The sequence below is a fragment of the Phaseolus vulgaris genome, chromosome 1 (assembly GCF_000499845.2).
Source record: "Phaseolus vulgaris cultivar G19833 chromosome 1, P. vulgaris v2.0, whole genome shotgun sequence".
Taxonomy (NCBI): Eukaryota; Viridiplantae; Streptophyta; class Magnoliopsida; order Fabales; family Fabaceae; genus Phaseolus; species Phaseolus vulgaris.
This window is the reverse complement of record NC_023759.2, coordinates 49,678,667-49,695,930: the sequence shown is the minus strand read 5'-3', so window position 1 is coordinate 49,695,930 and position 17,264 is coordinate 49,678,667. Positions and strand designations below refer to the sequence as shown.

General features: G+C 30.2%; 2 protein-coding genes across 2 annotated transcripts; both read left to right on the top strand.

The window, feature by feature from the left end:
* Positions 1-6,407: 6,407 nt before the first annotated feature.
* Positions 6,408-7,338, top strand: LOC137815087 (LOB domain-containing protein 21-like). The gene has a single exon (XM_068618122.1). The coding sequence runs from the start codon at positions 6,498-6,500 to the stop codon at positions 7,023-7,025; it is 528 nt and encodes a 175-aa protein (XP_068474223.1). The 5' UTR covers positions 6,408-6,497; the 3' UTR covers positions 7,026-7,338.
* Positions 7,339-16,343: 9,005 nt separating this feature from the next.
* Positions 16,344-17,264, top strand: LOC137815085 (RING-H2 finger protein ATL66-like). The gene has a single exon (XM_068618121.1). The coding sequence runs from the start codon at positions 16,477-16,479 to the stop codon at positions 16,999-17,001; it is 525 nt and encodes a 174-aa protein (XP_068474222.1). The 5' UTR covers positions 16,344-16,476; the 3' UTR covers positions 17,002-17,264.

Sequence of the window (17,264 nt, the reverse complement as noted above, 5' to 3'; positions counted from 1 at the left end):
TCTATATTCCCATGAAGACAAGTGTCATTTTGACACTGGTGGGAATCATCTTCATTGAGAGGATGACATGTGGATCTTGTGTCTTCCTTATCAGTTAATGTTTTCTATTTGCACTCTAGTAATTCATTTGTGCACCCTAGATGGTTTAGAATTGTATTAGATCTAAGAAGACTCAATTGTAACTTTAGCTACATTTTTTTTCTATTTACATCCTATTATAATTGGCTCAACATGACTCAAATACAAATACAAAATAAAACTTATAGTATTCTATACAATTTTTACAAATTAAAAAAAATAAAAATTAATTTTTCATTGAAAAAGAGCCTTCTAAATTCTTTCTTCTTCCTTTATTCTTCTAGTCATCACCCTAGTTAAAGACTAAATATGATTCCTTCCGGATGATTAGTTTATTCCAACTAAATTTTTTTAAAACATATTAACTCTATATAATATTTATTTCTGATTTAGATAACAAAATTAACAAATTAAAAGCTATAAAATAAACCTTTCAGCTGTAACATCATTAAACATTTGGCACACACTTATCTTGTTATCACAAGCTGTGCATGGAAGATGTGAATTGCAAAATGCAAGGGTATTGAACATGGGAATCGATTGGACTAATGATGGAAAGTGGAAACATGTGCAGCGATTTGAGGTGCTGCAGATCTGGAGGAAAGGCATGATTTGAGGCTATTGATGTTGTCTTACATGTTAATATTCGTTCTTTAAAACATTACTTGCAAGTGTCACCGACAAACCACCAAATCAAAAGATTTCTCGGACTAAGAAAGAGTGGTCATTGGACACAAATCAATTCACTAATTGATATGAATATGGATGTTCATTCTAAGATGGCTAGGTGAAATTATTGCTTCACACAGTAAGATTCCCTTCGTGTCACCACACACTTTCTTCTCAAAGTAGTTAGACATTTTGTTTTCTTAATTTGTGGTCTCCTTATACAAGAGAAAGAGTTCATCTTCATTACTATTAGTATATCTTTTACGATAATTGCTTTGAAATTAAAACCCAATATTTCATGCAAACTATTCAAATCATTGTTACTAAGTTAGATTGTTTATTGACTAAAATATTATAACAAATTACGAATGTATTGGTAGCACCACACGACTTAGACCATGTCTCGGAATCCGATTATTATGACAATCGACATCACAAAGACAATTACGTTTAAACAGGATTAGTGAGGTTACTCGGCAATCAAGAATTAAGTAATACACTTCTAAACATGACTCAGTTCCTTAATCTGATCCAATAAAAAATGGTTCATCACAATCGCATAAATAAACACAAAATTCAAAAACAACAACTCGAATTGTTCTTTTGTTCCAACTCTCATTCGATAATAACAAATATTTTTACTAAAAAACTTGTTAGGTGTGTTTTGTACTTGGGTGTAAGATGCTGATAGCCTTGTAAATTTCAGTCAAGGGTTGCAAACTTTTTGATTGCAGAGTTCTTTTTCTCTTTTTCTGCTTTCTGGTGAGGGTAACTTTAGCCAATTTTCACGAGCTTCAATTTGGTTATGTAATTGGTGGACATTTACTTGCCAATAGTAATAAACGACCATTTTTGTTTTGTACCTCAAAATTTACCAGAAAAAATAGTTAATGTTTACCAAAACGAACAAACAAGATTTTAAAAGGGAAAGTAGCTAATCAAGTTAATATTTGACTTAAACAGCTTTTTGTTTGGCACACTTTTTCAAGGATTTACTTTATTTGTCCGTTAAATTCCGTTTTTCTTTTTCAGATTTCAGCACAAATCTTTCCATTTTAAAGTTTTCTAGAGAAACTGATATTTTGAAACCTAAAGTTACCATTTTATTTGTGCTACTAATACAAGTGAGTGAAGAAATTCTCTTAAAGGTGAAAGTGGAATCCAAAGTGAAAAAGAGAAGAGATCTTGGTTAATGAAAAATAAAACATGTTGAATTCTGACTCCTGAAAATGAATATGAATCAGAATCCAACACCCCAATAGTAGTCTATCATAACTTGAATATGATCTTCACTATCCTTTCATGAGCACCAATATTCTTAAGCCAATAATAGTAATTTCCCAATTGGAGAAGGGAATATTCTCCATTGAAAGAACAGGAATTTTTAGGAATGAGTCTCATTGATGGTGTTTGATTTTAAGAATCAACTCCACAGTAACAACTTCCCTACTAAGTATCATCTAAGGACTTTTTTACTCTGATCACACAAAATCCTTATATCGGGCTGGTCTTTTCTTCTTTCTTTTGGGCTTCTTATTGGCCCGATTTATTGTTGATAGTTTAAGCAAGGCAATTTCTTCCTGCACCGTATCAATTTTAACCTGCACCCTATTATTTTTTCAAATTTTCAAAATTACCTTTATTTTTGGATTTGAAAATCTGGAATAGTAAATATAATTCAACAATAAAAAAATACGTTCTGGATAAAAAAATCCAGAAAAACAAAATTAAAAATGCATTCTAGATAAAAAAATTCTGGAATTTAAATGTGTTTTGGAAATCAAAATCCAAAATATTTCTGGATAAAATATTTTGGAAATAATTTTTATTTACACCCTCCTTTTATGTAAGGTTATTTTCATCATTTAATAAGGGCATTTTTGTTATTTTCAATAGTAAATTTGGTGCATGTTGGAATTGATACGGTGCAGGGAGAGAAATTGCCTTTAAGCAAGAGCCCGTGTCAAAGGATCTTAAACTTGGACCTTATTTTCATGGAACTGGATCGCACAATCAAAAGGTGGCAAATTCTTCCTACACTCAATTTTTTTAACCTCCACCCTACATAGTTTTCAATTTCCAAAAATGCCTTCTATTTCGAAAATAAAAAGTCAGAATTAGAAATAATACATTCTGAAAAAAATAGACCTGAAAGAGATTATTGTGTTCCAGAAAAAAAATCTAGAAAAAAAAATCAAAATCTCATTTTAAATAAAAAAAATCCGCAATACAAAAAATTTGTTCCAGAGAAAAAAAAACAAAAACATATTTCAGAAAAGAGGATCCAAAATGTCTTTTTATATATACTGAAATTGGATATATGGTGCAGAAAGCAATTGCCTCCGAATTTGTTGAATTTAAAAATATATTTTGAATTGGACGTTCCAAAATATATGTCTAAATTTATAAATGCATTCTACACTAAATTGCATAATTAATACACTTTTCATACAAAAATATATTTTAGATATCAGGATTATACAATTTAAAAATATATTTGTATTACTGTGAATTACATATTATATGCTTTGAAATATAGTTTCATATTACGGCAATTCAGAATCTTGAATTATATAATATAAAATGCATTTACAGATTAAGTATTTCAAAATTGTATTCTTTAATTTCCGATTTTATAATTTAGAATTGATTTTCATATTACACAATTCAAAAAGTTTTCTACCTGATAATTTAAATTTTTTCCACACTTATGATGGAGGTCCAGAAAGAAAAAGTATGGATGTGTTGAAAGAAATTACCCAATTCGAGCGAGCTTTAGGAACTATCATGGCTTTCTTTGGATCAGTGTCTTAAAGCCCATTTGGTTAATCCCAGGCCCAAAACTTTATTAAAACGTTTAATTTCCAAAGCATTAATTTTCAGACTATTTCTTCCTGCACCTCCATACCTTCTTCTCTCACCTGCATATATTTTCAAATTTCCAAAAATGTCTTTTTATACTATTCCAAATTACGTAATCCGGAAGTCATTTTTCAAATTTGTAACTAGATTCTGGATTATGTAATCCAAAAGTCTTTTTTCAAAATGAGTTTCCGGATTACATAATCCAAAAACTACTATATGGGGTGACATAAGAAGGATAAAAATGTATTTTCATGTTGTGTATGGAGGTGGCAGAAGAAAATATGGAGGTGCAGGAAGAAAGAGTCTAATTTTCATCTTCTTATTCTGGTCTCTCCCCAATCCCAGCATTTCAAGCTTTCTGACATTTATTAAACTGGAATGAGTTATTATGAACGATACATTTTTAATGTAATTCTATGCTTAACATTCAAATTCAAAAATTATTAGTTCTCGTTTCAAAATTTAAATATCGTATATAATTCTTTATTGTGTAGATATCTTTATTATTATAAGTATTTATTTGATTTTAAAGGAAAAACTATTAAAAAAATAATAATAAGAAATTGTAATTAAAAAGAAGAATTTCTATTTTATTAATACTATAGATATTTTAGCACTTTATTATTTAACTCATGATATTTAAGTAATATTATAAGAAAAGAAAAATATGTATTTCTTTATTAATATTTAAGTAATAATAATAATAAGAAAAGAAAAAGGGTTGGCTGTCCTCATCACTGTTCACTCTTTCCTTTCGGCATTTCCCCAACTGTTTGTTTTAGTGGAAAAAATAAAATAAAAGGAAAGAATTAGAAGAATTAAAGCAATGTGTCTATTTACACTGTGGAGTTGGATGCTGAATTATCTTCTTCATCACCCTTTTCAATCTTCCACCATATGTTTGAAGTGACATTTACTCATTTGTTCCCCCCTTTTATAATCACTATTCTCAAAACAAATCAACTTTTACAACTTATTTTCATTCTCTTCTTTTCTCTCACGGTCCCAGAGAAACAAAAAAAAGGACATAAAATGATGTAGTTTTGTCTAATAACACATGAAATAGAAAAAAATTGTAAAACAAAATACAAGTTTTGTTTGCGTGTCTGGTAAAATTAAAACTCCAGGGATATGGCATTTCTGCTCAGTAAAAAACAAGTATAATTCATTATAAATTTAAAAATGTTGTAGTGTCACTTTTGCATATTATTCATATGATTCTTGAATCACACGTGTCAACATTTGCAACCAACGGTGGTTTGCATTATGCTAAAGATAGAGGGTCATTTTATGTTTATTATTCTTAAAATAGTATCAGGTCCTCTTCACCTAGTGCTCAATACTTTACTCATTAATCTTTCCATTCTTTACATTTCAAGCAAATATTTTGGTGAAAGGTTACCGACAAAAGATAAAATGTCAATTTTTGGTGCATCATCATTGTATTCCATATTAAAAGAATGTTATAGTTTTCACTTTTCGACATAAACCTTTGAGTCTATAAACATTTAATCTTGTTTTAAAGTCTGGTCTGCAAAAAACTAAAATTGTCTGCACTTACCCATCATTCTAAACATAGTTCTTCCAAATAGATGGAAAGTTTTAAGGTGAATCTTTCTATATATATTTAATGTTGGTAACATCACTTTTTAATCACATTTCATATAAACTAAATTCTCAGCATTTTTTTCCCTCACTTGTTTTGGAGGGGGATACGGTTATACCACTTCATCTGTGTATACCAGAAAAGTTGATGCTAAGCAACTTTTATAGCATAGATAATTGATTGTTATTGAATAAGACAACCTAAACAACTTTTTCATTATAAGGGGTGATTTGAAACGGTTATCTTTAACACCAAAAATAGAAAAAAGGTTTAACAAACTAAAGTAGTAATGAGTTGAATTGACACTTAAAAAAGAAGAAGAAGAAGTTCAACAGAGTTAAGGAAACAAAAAAAATCAACATCAGGGAACAGATAACAGCCAGACCAACACCCTTATTTGTTCTTCTTTGACATCTTAGGTGCTTTACCAGGATCATAGATGTTTTTTTATGTGGTTAAATTTGGCAAAACACTGATTTTGTTTCCACATGTTTCACCTTAAATTTTGAATTGATGAACTAGAAAAATGGAAGGAAATCACAACAGAAAAAACTAAACATGTTATGGTAGAGGGCACAAAACAATACACAGAAGCAATTGATTAAATGATTTTTGGCTCCACCCATGCTATACTGCCAAACTACTACATTTCAAAGTACTCATTTTGATCCCATCAACCTCCTCTTTGGTTTACCTCTCACTGCAAAAGCATGATTTTAAAAATTTATGGAATAGATTATTTCTTTCTTTCCTCCAATCAATCAAAATATTCCATCTTTATTCATGAACTATCATGTCTGACTTGAAAACTACCAACACATCGCACCCATTGTCTGAATGAATCAATTATTTGGACCTACTTTTGCTCTCCCAGTTTGAATGAATGAATATAAATAAGAAATTGAATATGAATTCTGGATAGAAAAACCAAAATTGCAAATGATTTTTTTGTAAAAAGGCAAATGGAAAATGAAATGAGAAGACAGCAGTGGCCCATGCAGGTCCCAAACCTGCTACTCCCTTCTTGTTACTGCCACGGTGATCAATCCAGCTGAGCTAATAGGCGATGACACGTAATTGCTCACAAAATAGACCTCTGGGAAAGAGATATTAATGCTCTATATATACACTTTTTTCTAAATAAAATCATGTTAATTTTAAATATTATTAAAATTTTCCCATAGTGGAAATAGAAATAGGCACATGAAGGACCACATATTTATGAGAGCAAAGGATAGAGGATAGACTATAGAGTAACAGAGGAAAAGAAGTGAGAAGCATGAAGGGTTATGAGCCCCGTTCAAGCTCTTCATGTGCAGCTTGCAAGTTATTGAAGAGAAGATGCGTACCCAATTGTATTTTTGCACCTTACTTCAGGTCTGATGAGTGTAAGAAGTTTGCCAAGGTGCACAAGGTATTTGGAGCCAGCAATGTGAGCAAGATCTTGATCGAAGTCTCAGAAGAGCAGAGGGAGGACACGGTGAATTCTCTGGCATATGAGGCTGAGGCAAGGCTGAGAGACCCTGTTTATGGATGCATTGGTGCCATAGCTCTCTTGCAGAGGAAGATGGTGGAGCTTCAACATGATCTCGCCATTGCTAAGGACCGTCTAGCACGTTGTCACGCTGCTGCCACTGTTCTCCCTTCTCCTGATATCTTGCATGCCCATGTTAGCCTCCCTCCATTCCCTGACTTTTGCACTTCCTCCAATGATTTCAATGATATCTTCTGCCACAGTTCATCATCTCAATTATTGAGCCGCCATGAAACGGTGGACGATTTCAATCAAATCCCATATATATTTTAGTGTTATGTATGCATGTTATGGTCCCCTTTTGAATGTAATTGTTGTTATCAGTCTTTCTAATCAATCATGAGCAGCTACGATCTGTTGTATGTGCTAATGAATAAGAACTCCAGGAGAATGAATAGGGCTGAATTGAAAACTCTCAACCAAAAAAATGTATTATTGCTTTGTGTTGTTGATTGCTGAATTTCACGGTTCCTACGCTGCTATGGCAGCTAGGAACTGCTGGAAAATGATGGGTATCTTGGCCTTTTTAGGTTCACTTTTGTAACAGCATATCAGTAATAGGATTTTCGTTGTTCCTGCTTTCTAACTTTGCAAAGTGACCATAAATTTTAGCTCCCAAATTCCTGTTCTGATCGATCTATTTTCTACCAATTCCGATTATTTCAGACAACTTTTGTTTGGTTTGGTTATAGTAAGACACGATTTTCCAGGCTTTGAGAGGCATATAAGTAAAATAAATTAAAAAAATTGTTGAAAGTGTGAACTCAGATCACCACCTTCTAGTCTTTTGATGGATTGGTGATAGAGACCAGAGCAGCCAGAGCATTGATTGCCATTACCTACAGTAACGAGACACCATTCAGCACAAAGAAAGCAACACTACCAATTGATTCTTGCTTATCTTTGAAAAACTGCTGCCCAATACAGTGGGTCCAATTGTACTGTTTCAATGCAGCATGGAGCTCCCATTATGATTTTCCCCCAACCTCATCAACCCCACAAGTGGCCCTCCAGTTTATCATAATGGGAATCCAAAGAGTAACTCCAAGACCCAAAGTTTTCAGTTTCTTTGAGGCATGTACATTTCTGATAGTAACAGGATATGACTCAAGAAAATGCCTACCATTCAAACTACATCAATTATCTATTACACCCTATGAGTTGCGCCACATACTTCCAAACGCACCGCAAACCAACTTTGAATTGGCCTCATTAATTCATATCACATCATTCAGGCCCAATGCATCTCATGGTTGGTTAACAATTTCCAAATAAATATATATAAGATCATTCTCGAACACATACATGAACACATATCATGCCACTCATCTCAAGTCTTGTGACTTACAATGACCATAACATAACATGTGCCCTTGTTGTTTTTCATGTGATTTCTCAAAAACTTGTTTCGTGTTAGTGTCACTAATGATGTGAATGACCATTCATTTACTAGGTTTAACACACTATTTAGTAGGTCTCACTCTCACAACATGACATGACATAAAATTCACCCAATTATAAAAATGTCATTTATGGAAGAACAGTAGACAAATATGTGAATATATTGTACAGTAACCATGGTTTTGAAACAAATCTATCTGGGAGGAAACTCATTTCAGTGTCAGATCCGAGTATGGCCTTCACAAAGATTAAAGATGCCTCAAACCACATGGTGCTTCTGCCACTGCTAAAGTAGCTCACCCATCAGGTCTCAGATTGTGCCTTTTACCCTATTTCAAGAAAAGAAAAGCACAAATCTATGAGAAAGAAGTTGAACAGGGAATTAATTTTAGATTTGAATCATGATCTAGACACACACACATAACATATCTCTCTCTGTATAGACTGGTGGTTGAAGTAAAAGCTTGGCATATAACAGTTTGTTGGTACATGATTATAAATGGTGAAGGACAAGGTACATGAGTCAATTGGCAATCTGATGCATGATTAAGTTGAGGTCTGATATGACATAGTATGATAATAAGGTCCAGTCCACCACAGTGGGGAACACAATAAAAAAATGATAAAAGAGAACGTTCAATGAAAAAGATGAAAACTCTGAAACAGTGATTTCTCCTTGAAACGAAGGAGACCAAATCCCAAAAAGAAAAAGAATAAAGGCAGAAAATCATGCAGGACCCTGATATCATGGATACCACCATTATATACTCAGCAAAAAACACATCTAATGTACTGCGCCGTTATATTGTACATGCCTCTGTAGTAAAAAATAGTGTTGACAAGACCTTCCACCACAGTAAATATAGTGTTGCCTCAACATACACTCACATTCCAGAACTCATCAATGGGTCGGGTTGGGTTGTCTCATTCGGATCCAACCCCACCAATTTAGTACAATTACAATCTAATATTTTAATTTTTATATATGACATAACTTATCGAATTATTCATATACACTTACTTCTAATTATATGTTTATGTTGAATAATGTTTTTTTTAATTCTATTCTAGTTTTGAATAAATGAAATACACTTAAAAAAATCATTAAATAAAAACTAATTTTAGAGACAAAAAATATTTAGTTATTCTATTGATTAAATTAGAGATCATTTTAATTAGTGGTTTCTAAATTAGTTTATATTATTAATAAATAGTTTATAAATTAGTATCTAATTAACTACCAAGGTTTTAACTACCGATTATTTATATTCTAAATTTGGTAGCAGAAACCTTAGTAGCTAATTAAATATCAATTTAGAAATTATTTATCATTAATAGAAACTAATTTAGAACTCAACCATTTTTTTAAGTCTCTCAAATGATCTCTAATTTAGTTAATACAATAACTAATTATTTTTTATCTTTAAAATTAGTTTCTATTTAATGATTTTTTTTTAGTTAAATATACTGATTTTTTAACCAAAGATAATTACGTGTAACTCTAATAATTGTTTTATAGTAAACTATAATTTTATATAGTTTATTATTAAATTTTAATACAAGATATTACACTAAAAAAAATTAAAATATATATATATACCTATATAAGTTTATAAATATTAAATTTCACTTTCAGGTTGGGTCGAATGGTCCACTCACTGTACGCATGAGCTGGGCTTCGGCTCTGTGGTAGCTGAAATGGGCTAATGTTCCAATATACGTTCAGATTTTACTTTCTGCACCCACCACTTTTGAAGCTAGCCCTTTATAATTGGGTGAAATGATCGAATTGTCATCTATCAGCTTCTATCTCCCCACACCCTACCACTGATGCAGAAGAAGAAGAAAATGAGACAGTATAGTTAAAAGAAAAAGAGTAAAACGATCGTTTTAGAAAGCTCTTTCTGAAATATATTTAATGTCTTCTACAAAATTTATTCTGAAAAATATATTCTAGAAAGTGTTATATATATTTCATAAAATTCTTTCTAAAAATATTATCTCGAAAAAATTGTTCTAGAATATATTTCACGATTTACAAAACAGATAATCTAAAATCACTTTAAATAAAGATAAATTATTCAATTTGAAAATGATAGTGTAGAGGCTCAAAAATGGGATGCAGAAAGTAAAAGCTCACACATTTTCTTCACGTGAGTGATTGTCATTTTTTTTAACACGACAGAGATTATATGCACACACAATCGTTGATAACTTTTATACACACAATCTGTTTGAAAAATTTTATTTTAGAATCTTTAAAGAAAATGTTACAATTAATTGAGTTAGTCATTTAAAAATAGAAAAATTGAAATATCATTTTTAAAATAATTTTAAATTAAACTTTTTCAAACATACTTATTATAAATTTCAAAAGTAAATAAAATTATATAGTTCTTTTTAATATAACTAGAATTAGATATACATACGTGTTGAACTAAAAAACTATATTAGAATTAATTAGGAGTTATCTTAAATAGTAGTAAAGCTAATTTAGTTTTAGCAACCACACAAAATTTCAGTGGAATTTATCGTACAAATATTTTGTGAAATAGTAGTCAAACACGTGTACCATTATCTTTTCTGTAAACCAGAATATTAAGTTAGAGTTCACATGTCTCACAATAAAAGTTATTATAAAACTATGATATTAATTGTTTATCTTGAACTCATTTTATTATGATATTTCCCTTGAATTGATTCAATAACAACATTTTGTTGGAAATATTCACCTCCCAGTATGATTTATCAAAGGAAGAGGTATAAATTTAAAGAATTTAATCACATTTTATGTTTATCTGTTATGTGTAAAATTCAATGGTGTTTGTTGTTAGGGAAAAAAAAAATATTTTTAGGATCTAAATTTGAATGTGTTTGGTTTTATTTTGTTAGTAAAAAATATCTAGAAAGAATAGGGGTTTGGGTAATCGATGGAATACTTGTCTTAATTTTTGTAGGACAATCAGTTTTAGGGTTACTTATATTTTTCGTGAGGGAAATGCATGTGCTGATAAGTTGGTCAATTTATGGTTCATTCATAGAGAATCATTTCATTGGTATAATAGACTTCCATCTAGTCTGTTTTTAGAATTCTTTATGAATAGGTATAGTTTACCTATCTATCGTTTTTGTTAACATGTGAGTTTTGGTCTAGTTCCCCCATATTTTTGTATTTTCTTTCTTTCTCTTTTTTTTAATACTACTTTTTTCATGTGATGGCAGATGATTGTTGTTACTTAAGGTGTCAGCCTAGATGAGATGTCAAGTTGCATAGTGATACCTAACGTGAAAACTTTTATAAAAAAAATAAAAAATAAAAAAATAAAATAGGGCTTGGGTAATTGGTGATGTTTGTTAGATCACTCTCTAAATAAAAGAAAAAGGTGAAAGAGAAGTGATATATGAGTCAGGAAGGAGAGAAAGAAGCGTAGAGAAACGGACAGTGCATATTTTGGTGTAATTTATGTTTTTGGTCGGCTTAGTTGTTTTTCGAGTCACAGCCATATGTGCCACCAAAACGCCCACTTCGTTATTTTCCGTGTCCTTGTCAATTTTTTTGGGATAGCTAAGTTGGCCTAAAATTCGTTGAATTTGGGCTTCCAATGGGCCCATTTCTGTGTTGGAAAGTTTTACTCACAGTCACACCCAACCTTCACATTCTAAAAAAACTAACAAAAAATTAAAAAGAAAGAGTCCTTCAAGCGATTCCTTGTTGACCAGAAAGAAAACAAGGAAAAGACAGTAACACTTGGTTTGTCCATTCGCACGAAGCTTCGTACCACCAAATATCAGAGTCACACTCTCACTCACCACGCTTTGATATTTGTTTCATTTGTTTCCATCAACGCATTAAACGCCACAAACTGATTCTCATTTATATTACAAGACATAAACACAAGACAATAAATTATCATGGCTGTTTGGATTTAATGTTTTACTGTTTGTGAGCAAGTAAAGAGAATAGAAAGTGTAAGAAATTAATATATTCAAAAATGTAAAACACATCAATTTATATAATATTCACTATGATCATAACCCTAAGAGCATTTGTTGCCATTTTTCTTGTGTAGGACACTTGTTAATTCCTGCTACTAAAATTCCAAGAATACTTATTAATAATTATTCTTTTGTAAGAGAATTTCTTAATGTCTAAGGTCATAATCCCTAAAATATTTATTGATCATTTTCTCTTGTGTAAGACACTTATTAATCTCTAAAATCATTGAAAAAAAAATATAACTATAATTTTTTTTAATGAAGTGAACTTTTCAACTAAAGTAAATAAACTTAGACAGATGACTTTTTATTATTTTAAGATTTTTTAATTTAAAATTTAAAATAAATTGGAAAAAATGGACGCTTAATCATTTTATTTTGTTCATGTCTGTAGTTTGTTTGAGTAATAGTTCTAAGAAAACATATTTATAAAACATCATAAATATTTGTATTAAAAATCATTATATTAAATATATTTTTTTTTAAAAATACTTTAAATTCAATCTACACCTATGCACATATACGCTAATACGAACACTGATACAACGTAGATACAGATACGAAGATACATACAATCTAAAGATGTAGGATATAGGGACACGAATTTATATATTATGTGATTTTGAATTATATAAATTGACGATAAAAAATTATGTGTGTAAGTATACTTTAGTTTTTTTTAGCATAAATATGTTTTTTTATGGTTGATTTAAAATGATTTGTTCTTTATTTTTATAATCATATTTCATGGTTGTTGTTTTTTTAAATTGTGTTAAAATCGTGTTAGAAATATCGTACGAATATCGGTGTTTGATACGTGTGTTCGTTCGACACGAACACATTATTTAATAGGCAAGTCTGAGTCAAAATTTGAGTTAAGTTGGTTTCTATTTTTTGTTAAATAATTTAATATTTCAAAATACACACCTAATCAATAGAATAATAAAATAAATTGAATAATAATTATATTAATATTATTATTATTATTTAATATTCTGTGTTGAGTTTAGTGTATGTCATGATAATAATGAAAAGTCTCAAATTTGTTTGGGTTCGATTGAGTCAATAAAATATATTTATTAGACACTGGTTTATATTCTCTTAAGTAATAGTATAATATGGTTAAATTAAAAAAAAAACATCAAATGAATGAAAGTTCAGTTTAATCCAACTAAAACAGATTAAGTTTAATTTTCTGTATAATTATGTACACTTAACTTAACCATATCCAATATCTTACCGGTAAAGCAACAGATTTTATATGTTGAACCAAAACTCAATCCAACTAAAATTATTAAATAATAATAAAAATATTATTTAATTTCCTTTATTTGTATTCATTAAATGAGATTTTTAAAACATTAACGTATTTAAATATTAAATAATGTAGTCTATTTTAATAAATCACTTAAAAAAGTTCAATCATAAATATTTTAAAACTATAAAATTTAACCAGAATCAAAATATATGACAAATTCATCCACTCAATCTAACTCAATTAAAAATAGATTAAATTTTAAATAGAAAATAAAATAATCAACTTAAAACTTTATTAAGTAGAGTGAAGTATTTATCGAAACCCGATTTATGTAATATGTGAATTTCATTTGAGCAAATCATGATAATAATTTAAAAGTATAATTTATTAATTATTTTATTCTAAAATTAAAAAAGTTAGATGACTTAATAATAATAATAATTTACATGATTACAAATGCATAATTAAGTTTAAAAATGTATTTAATATTATAAGAATATATTTTTAATCATTATAATTATACTTTCAACTTAAGAGTCAGTTGTTTACTGACTATATAACTAATATCAATGATTTTGAAAAATATATAGGTATTAGTAATTTTATAAATTTCTTTTTAGTTTCATTAACAATCAGAATAAAATTGATATCTAAATCTTTATTTTTAGGTTTCTCAACTTTTAAACATGTGACGATATATATAATTTTCATCCAAATTTTTTAAAGAGAAGAACAATTTTTTTTAAACAAAATAAATAATAAAATCAAATATCTTTTATTTTTATTAACTAATCATTATTCACATATAGTTTACATATACTGTCAAAAAGATAACCCAAAAACATATTAGTAATTTTTATTATATTACAAATCCAACCAATCTTACTTTACAGTTTCTCCTCGTTTTCTTTCCTAATTTATTTTTTCTTTCAATAAACCAACCCCTGCTTTTCCTGACCTTTTACTTTTATTCTTTTAGAACAATACACGTGCGTTTCTGCAAATAGTGATGATTATGTATTTTACAACAGATCAATAATTTAATATAAATTATTCAAAAAAAATTATATATATTATACATATATATAATAGAATTGATGTTTACTTTGGCATTGGAGTGTCTTGCTGGTACATCTATCCACCTGTGAAAGGAGACCGAGATCAAGAACCGAGAGACTCAATTGATCTAACTCAGTTAAGTGAGTTTACTGGTCATCTAAACTCAATCCCAAATCAAAGGAAGAGTAAACTGAAAGCGCAATCCGAAAGAGGAGACTGAGACCGAGAAGTCAACACATTTAAAAAAAAAAGTTTTGTTTATAGACTTTTGTAATAACATTTTTGCGTCCACCATAGGATCGATAAGCAAATTAATTAAAAAAGTGAGCAGAAATAAGTGGAAAAAAGAAAGCAACTTGGAGAACAATGAGATAATCAAAATAAGGCTCCAAACAATAATCATTTTCTACTCTATTTTTTGTTTGAGCGGAAAAATTTTAGCTTGAAAAAAATGAATCTAAAAACAAATGATAATTTCTCACTATATTTTCACTTAAAAAAAAATATCTTAATAGAATTTAACTTGTTTTCAAAACTTTACACAAAACCAATATAACAGTTTTCAACCTGCAAAGTTTAAAATGGTCAAGAAGACTTTAATTTGCTCCAAATAACTTTCACTCTCATTAAGCTCATAAATCAAATCTACAATAATTATAATAAATTAACTATTTTTTTCATTAAAAAAGATATAACATTTTACTCCATTTTAAACATTTATCTAATTTCAAACAAAAACACAAGTCAATTGTGAAAATCAAAATAATTGTAACCAAATTACTCTTACATTCATATCATCTACCATAAGGTACTATCAAATATAAATAGATTTCAATACTTTTTAAACTTGTTTAAACCAAGTTTAAGCTCCCAATTTCATTACTCCAAAGAAAAACTAAACATGTACATAAGACATGTAATTATTTTCATAAATCTAACTCAAGATAAAGAGTAAAGAGAAACTTACTTAAAAACGAGTTATGAATTTCTAGTAGACCTATAAGTAGAATTCAAACCCAAATGAAGTTCTGACCATCTGTCAGGAAAAAAAAGAACGAGTGTTTTACTTTCCGTTATGATCACTAAGATAAATTATAGATAGATAAACTCTTTACAATTAAAAAATATTTTTAAAAAATGTAATTTTTAAAATAAATTTTGAATAATTATATTTTCTATTTATAAACATTTTAACTTAAATAGTAAAATATTCATATTTTATCTTATTTTAATCACTTATACTTTTAAACAATTTAAATTGATTTTTAAATTAAGTTTTAACTTAATTAGTATAAGTATGATAGAAAATAATATTACACATATTGTACCACTTTGTGATTTGAGATTAAGTACATATATTATAATCTAAATTAGTATTCAACCACCGTACATCTCAAAAAGCAAAAGAAATTAGAAGTAGACAAAAACATAAAAAGGAGTAAAATGACATAAAATTAGAAGGTAGAATGAAATTGAGAACTTTAAGATTTTCAATGTGTTATTTTTATTGAAGTGAAACACACAAACTTTATTTTTGTAGCAATTAATTTAATGTCTCTTGAAAGAAATTCCCTTGAAGAAAGAAGCCAGTGTAGAAAGGACACACGATTATATCCACTATGGCGATGGTGTCTCCAAGGAAAAAGGACGTGTCGGCGAACGCCCTAACTACTCTGCTGCATCAACAACTACTATTCGCTTCTTCTTCTTCTTCTTCTATTCGCTTCCCTTTTTCCTTTTTATATCAAATTAAAATTCAGAACAAATCTTAATAATAAAGCAAACTAAAATATTTCCATCCACGCGCCGACTTTTGCGAGTGCACTTACTCACCTAACGTAACTATAAATACCGTTACCCACTCGTGTCAGCTCTCACTTCATAATTGCCAGTGTTACTAACTGCAGCACATGATACTGTTAGTTCTGATGCCCCACCGTCGCAGCCCTCCTCCTCCACTCGCCACCGCCGCCGCCGCTTTCAATTCCCACACCGTGGAATCAGATCACGATGTCGAACCCAGATACACGATCATTCACTTGGCACTACACAGAACTCGATGACAGGGACCTCGAGATCCGAGGAAGGACTTTGTTCTTCGTCATCGTACTCTTCTCCATTATCCTTCTCGTCACGGTTCTCTTCATCTACACGCGCTGGGTTTGCCGCTACCAGGGGCGCCTTCCCACCACAGTTTTTTCCGCCGCTGCCCACGCGCCGCCACTCCTGCCAGCACAGGGACTGGACCCCGCAACCATCAAGAAACTGCCCATAATCCTTCACCACGCGCCCTCGGATCGCGACGAAAGCGCGTGGGACGAAACCGAGTGTAGCATCTGCCTCGGCGAGTTCAGAGATGGCGAGAAATTGAAGGTTTTGCCGGCGTGCGACCATTATTTCCACTGTGAATGTGTTGATAGGTGGCTCACTCTCCACTCAAGTTGCCCTCTCTGCAGAGCTTCTCTCAAGGTTGAATCTTCTTTCCCAAAGATTTTGATTCAGGAACCACCCCTAAGAATTGATTTCCAGTTCTAGATTTCTTCTTAGAATCAATCGAGTGAGATTGTTATTCTTGAAAAATAAATCTTGTATTTAAATAATCAGAGCTCAAAATTGAGACCCTGACGAAGTTAAAACAGTATTTGATTTCTTTTCTTAATCTTATTTTCCAACATGGAAGAAGAATCACAACATTTTGTGTTTATTTCGCGTCTTGTAAATCGTTGTAAAAAGAACTCGTGCCAGATTTCTACTAATCATATATGGATATATACAATCTTCAATTTTGTTCTTGGCAA

Excerpts from the sequence above, each read along its gene's own strand:
- LOC137815087 (XM_068618122.1), top strand. The coding sequence starts at position 6,498 with ATGAAGGGTTATGAGCCCCGTTCAAGCTCTTCATGTGCAGCTTGCAAG.
- LOC137815085 (XM_068618121.1), top strand. The coding sequence starts at position 16,477 with ATGTCGAACCCAGATACACGATCATTCACTTGGCACTACACAGAACTC.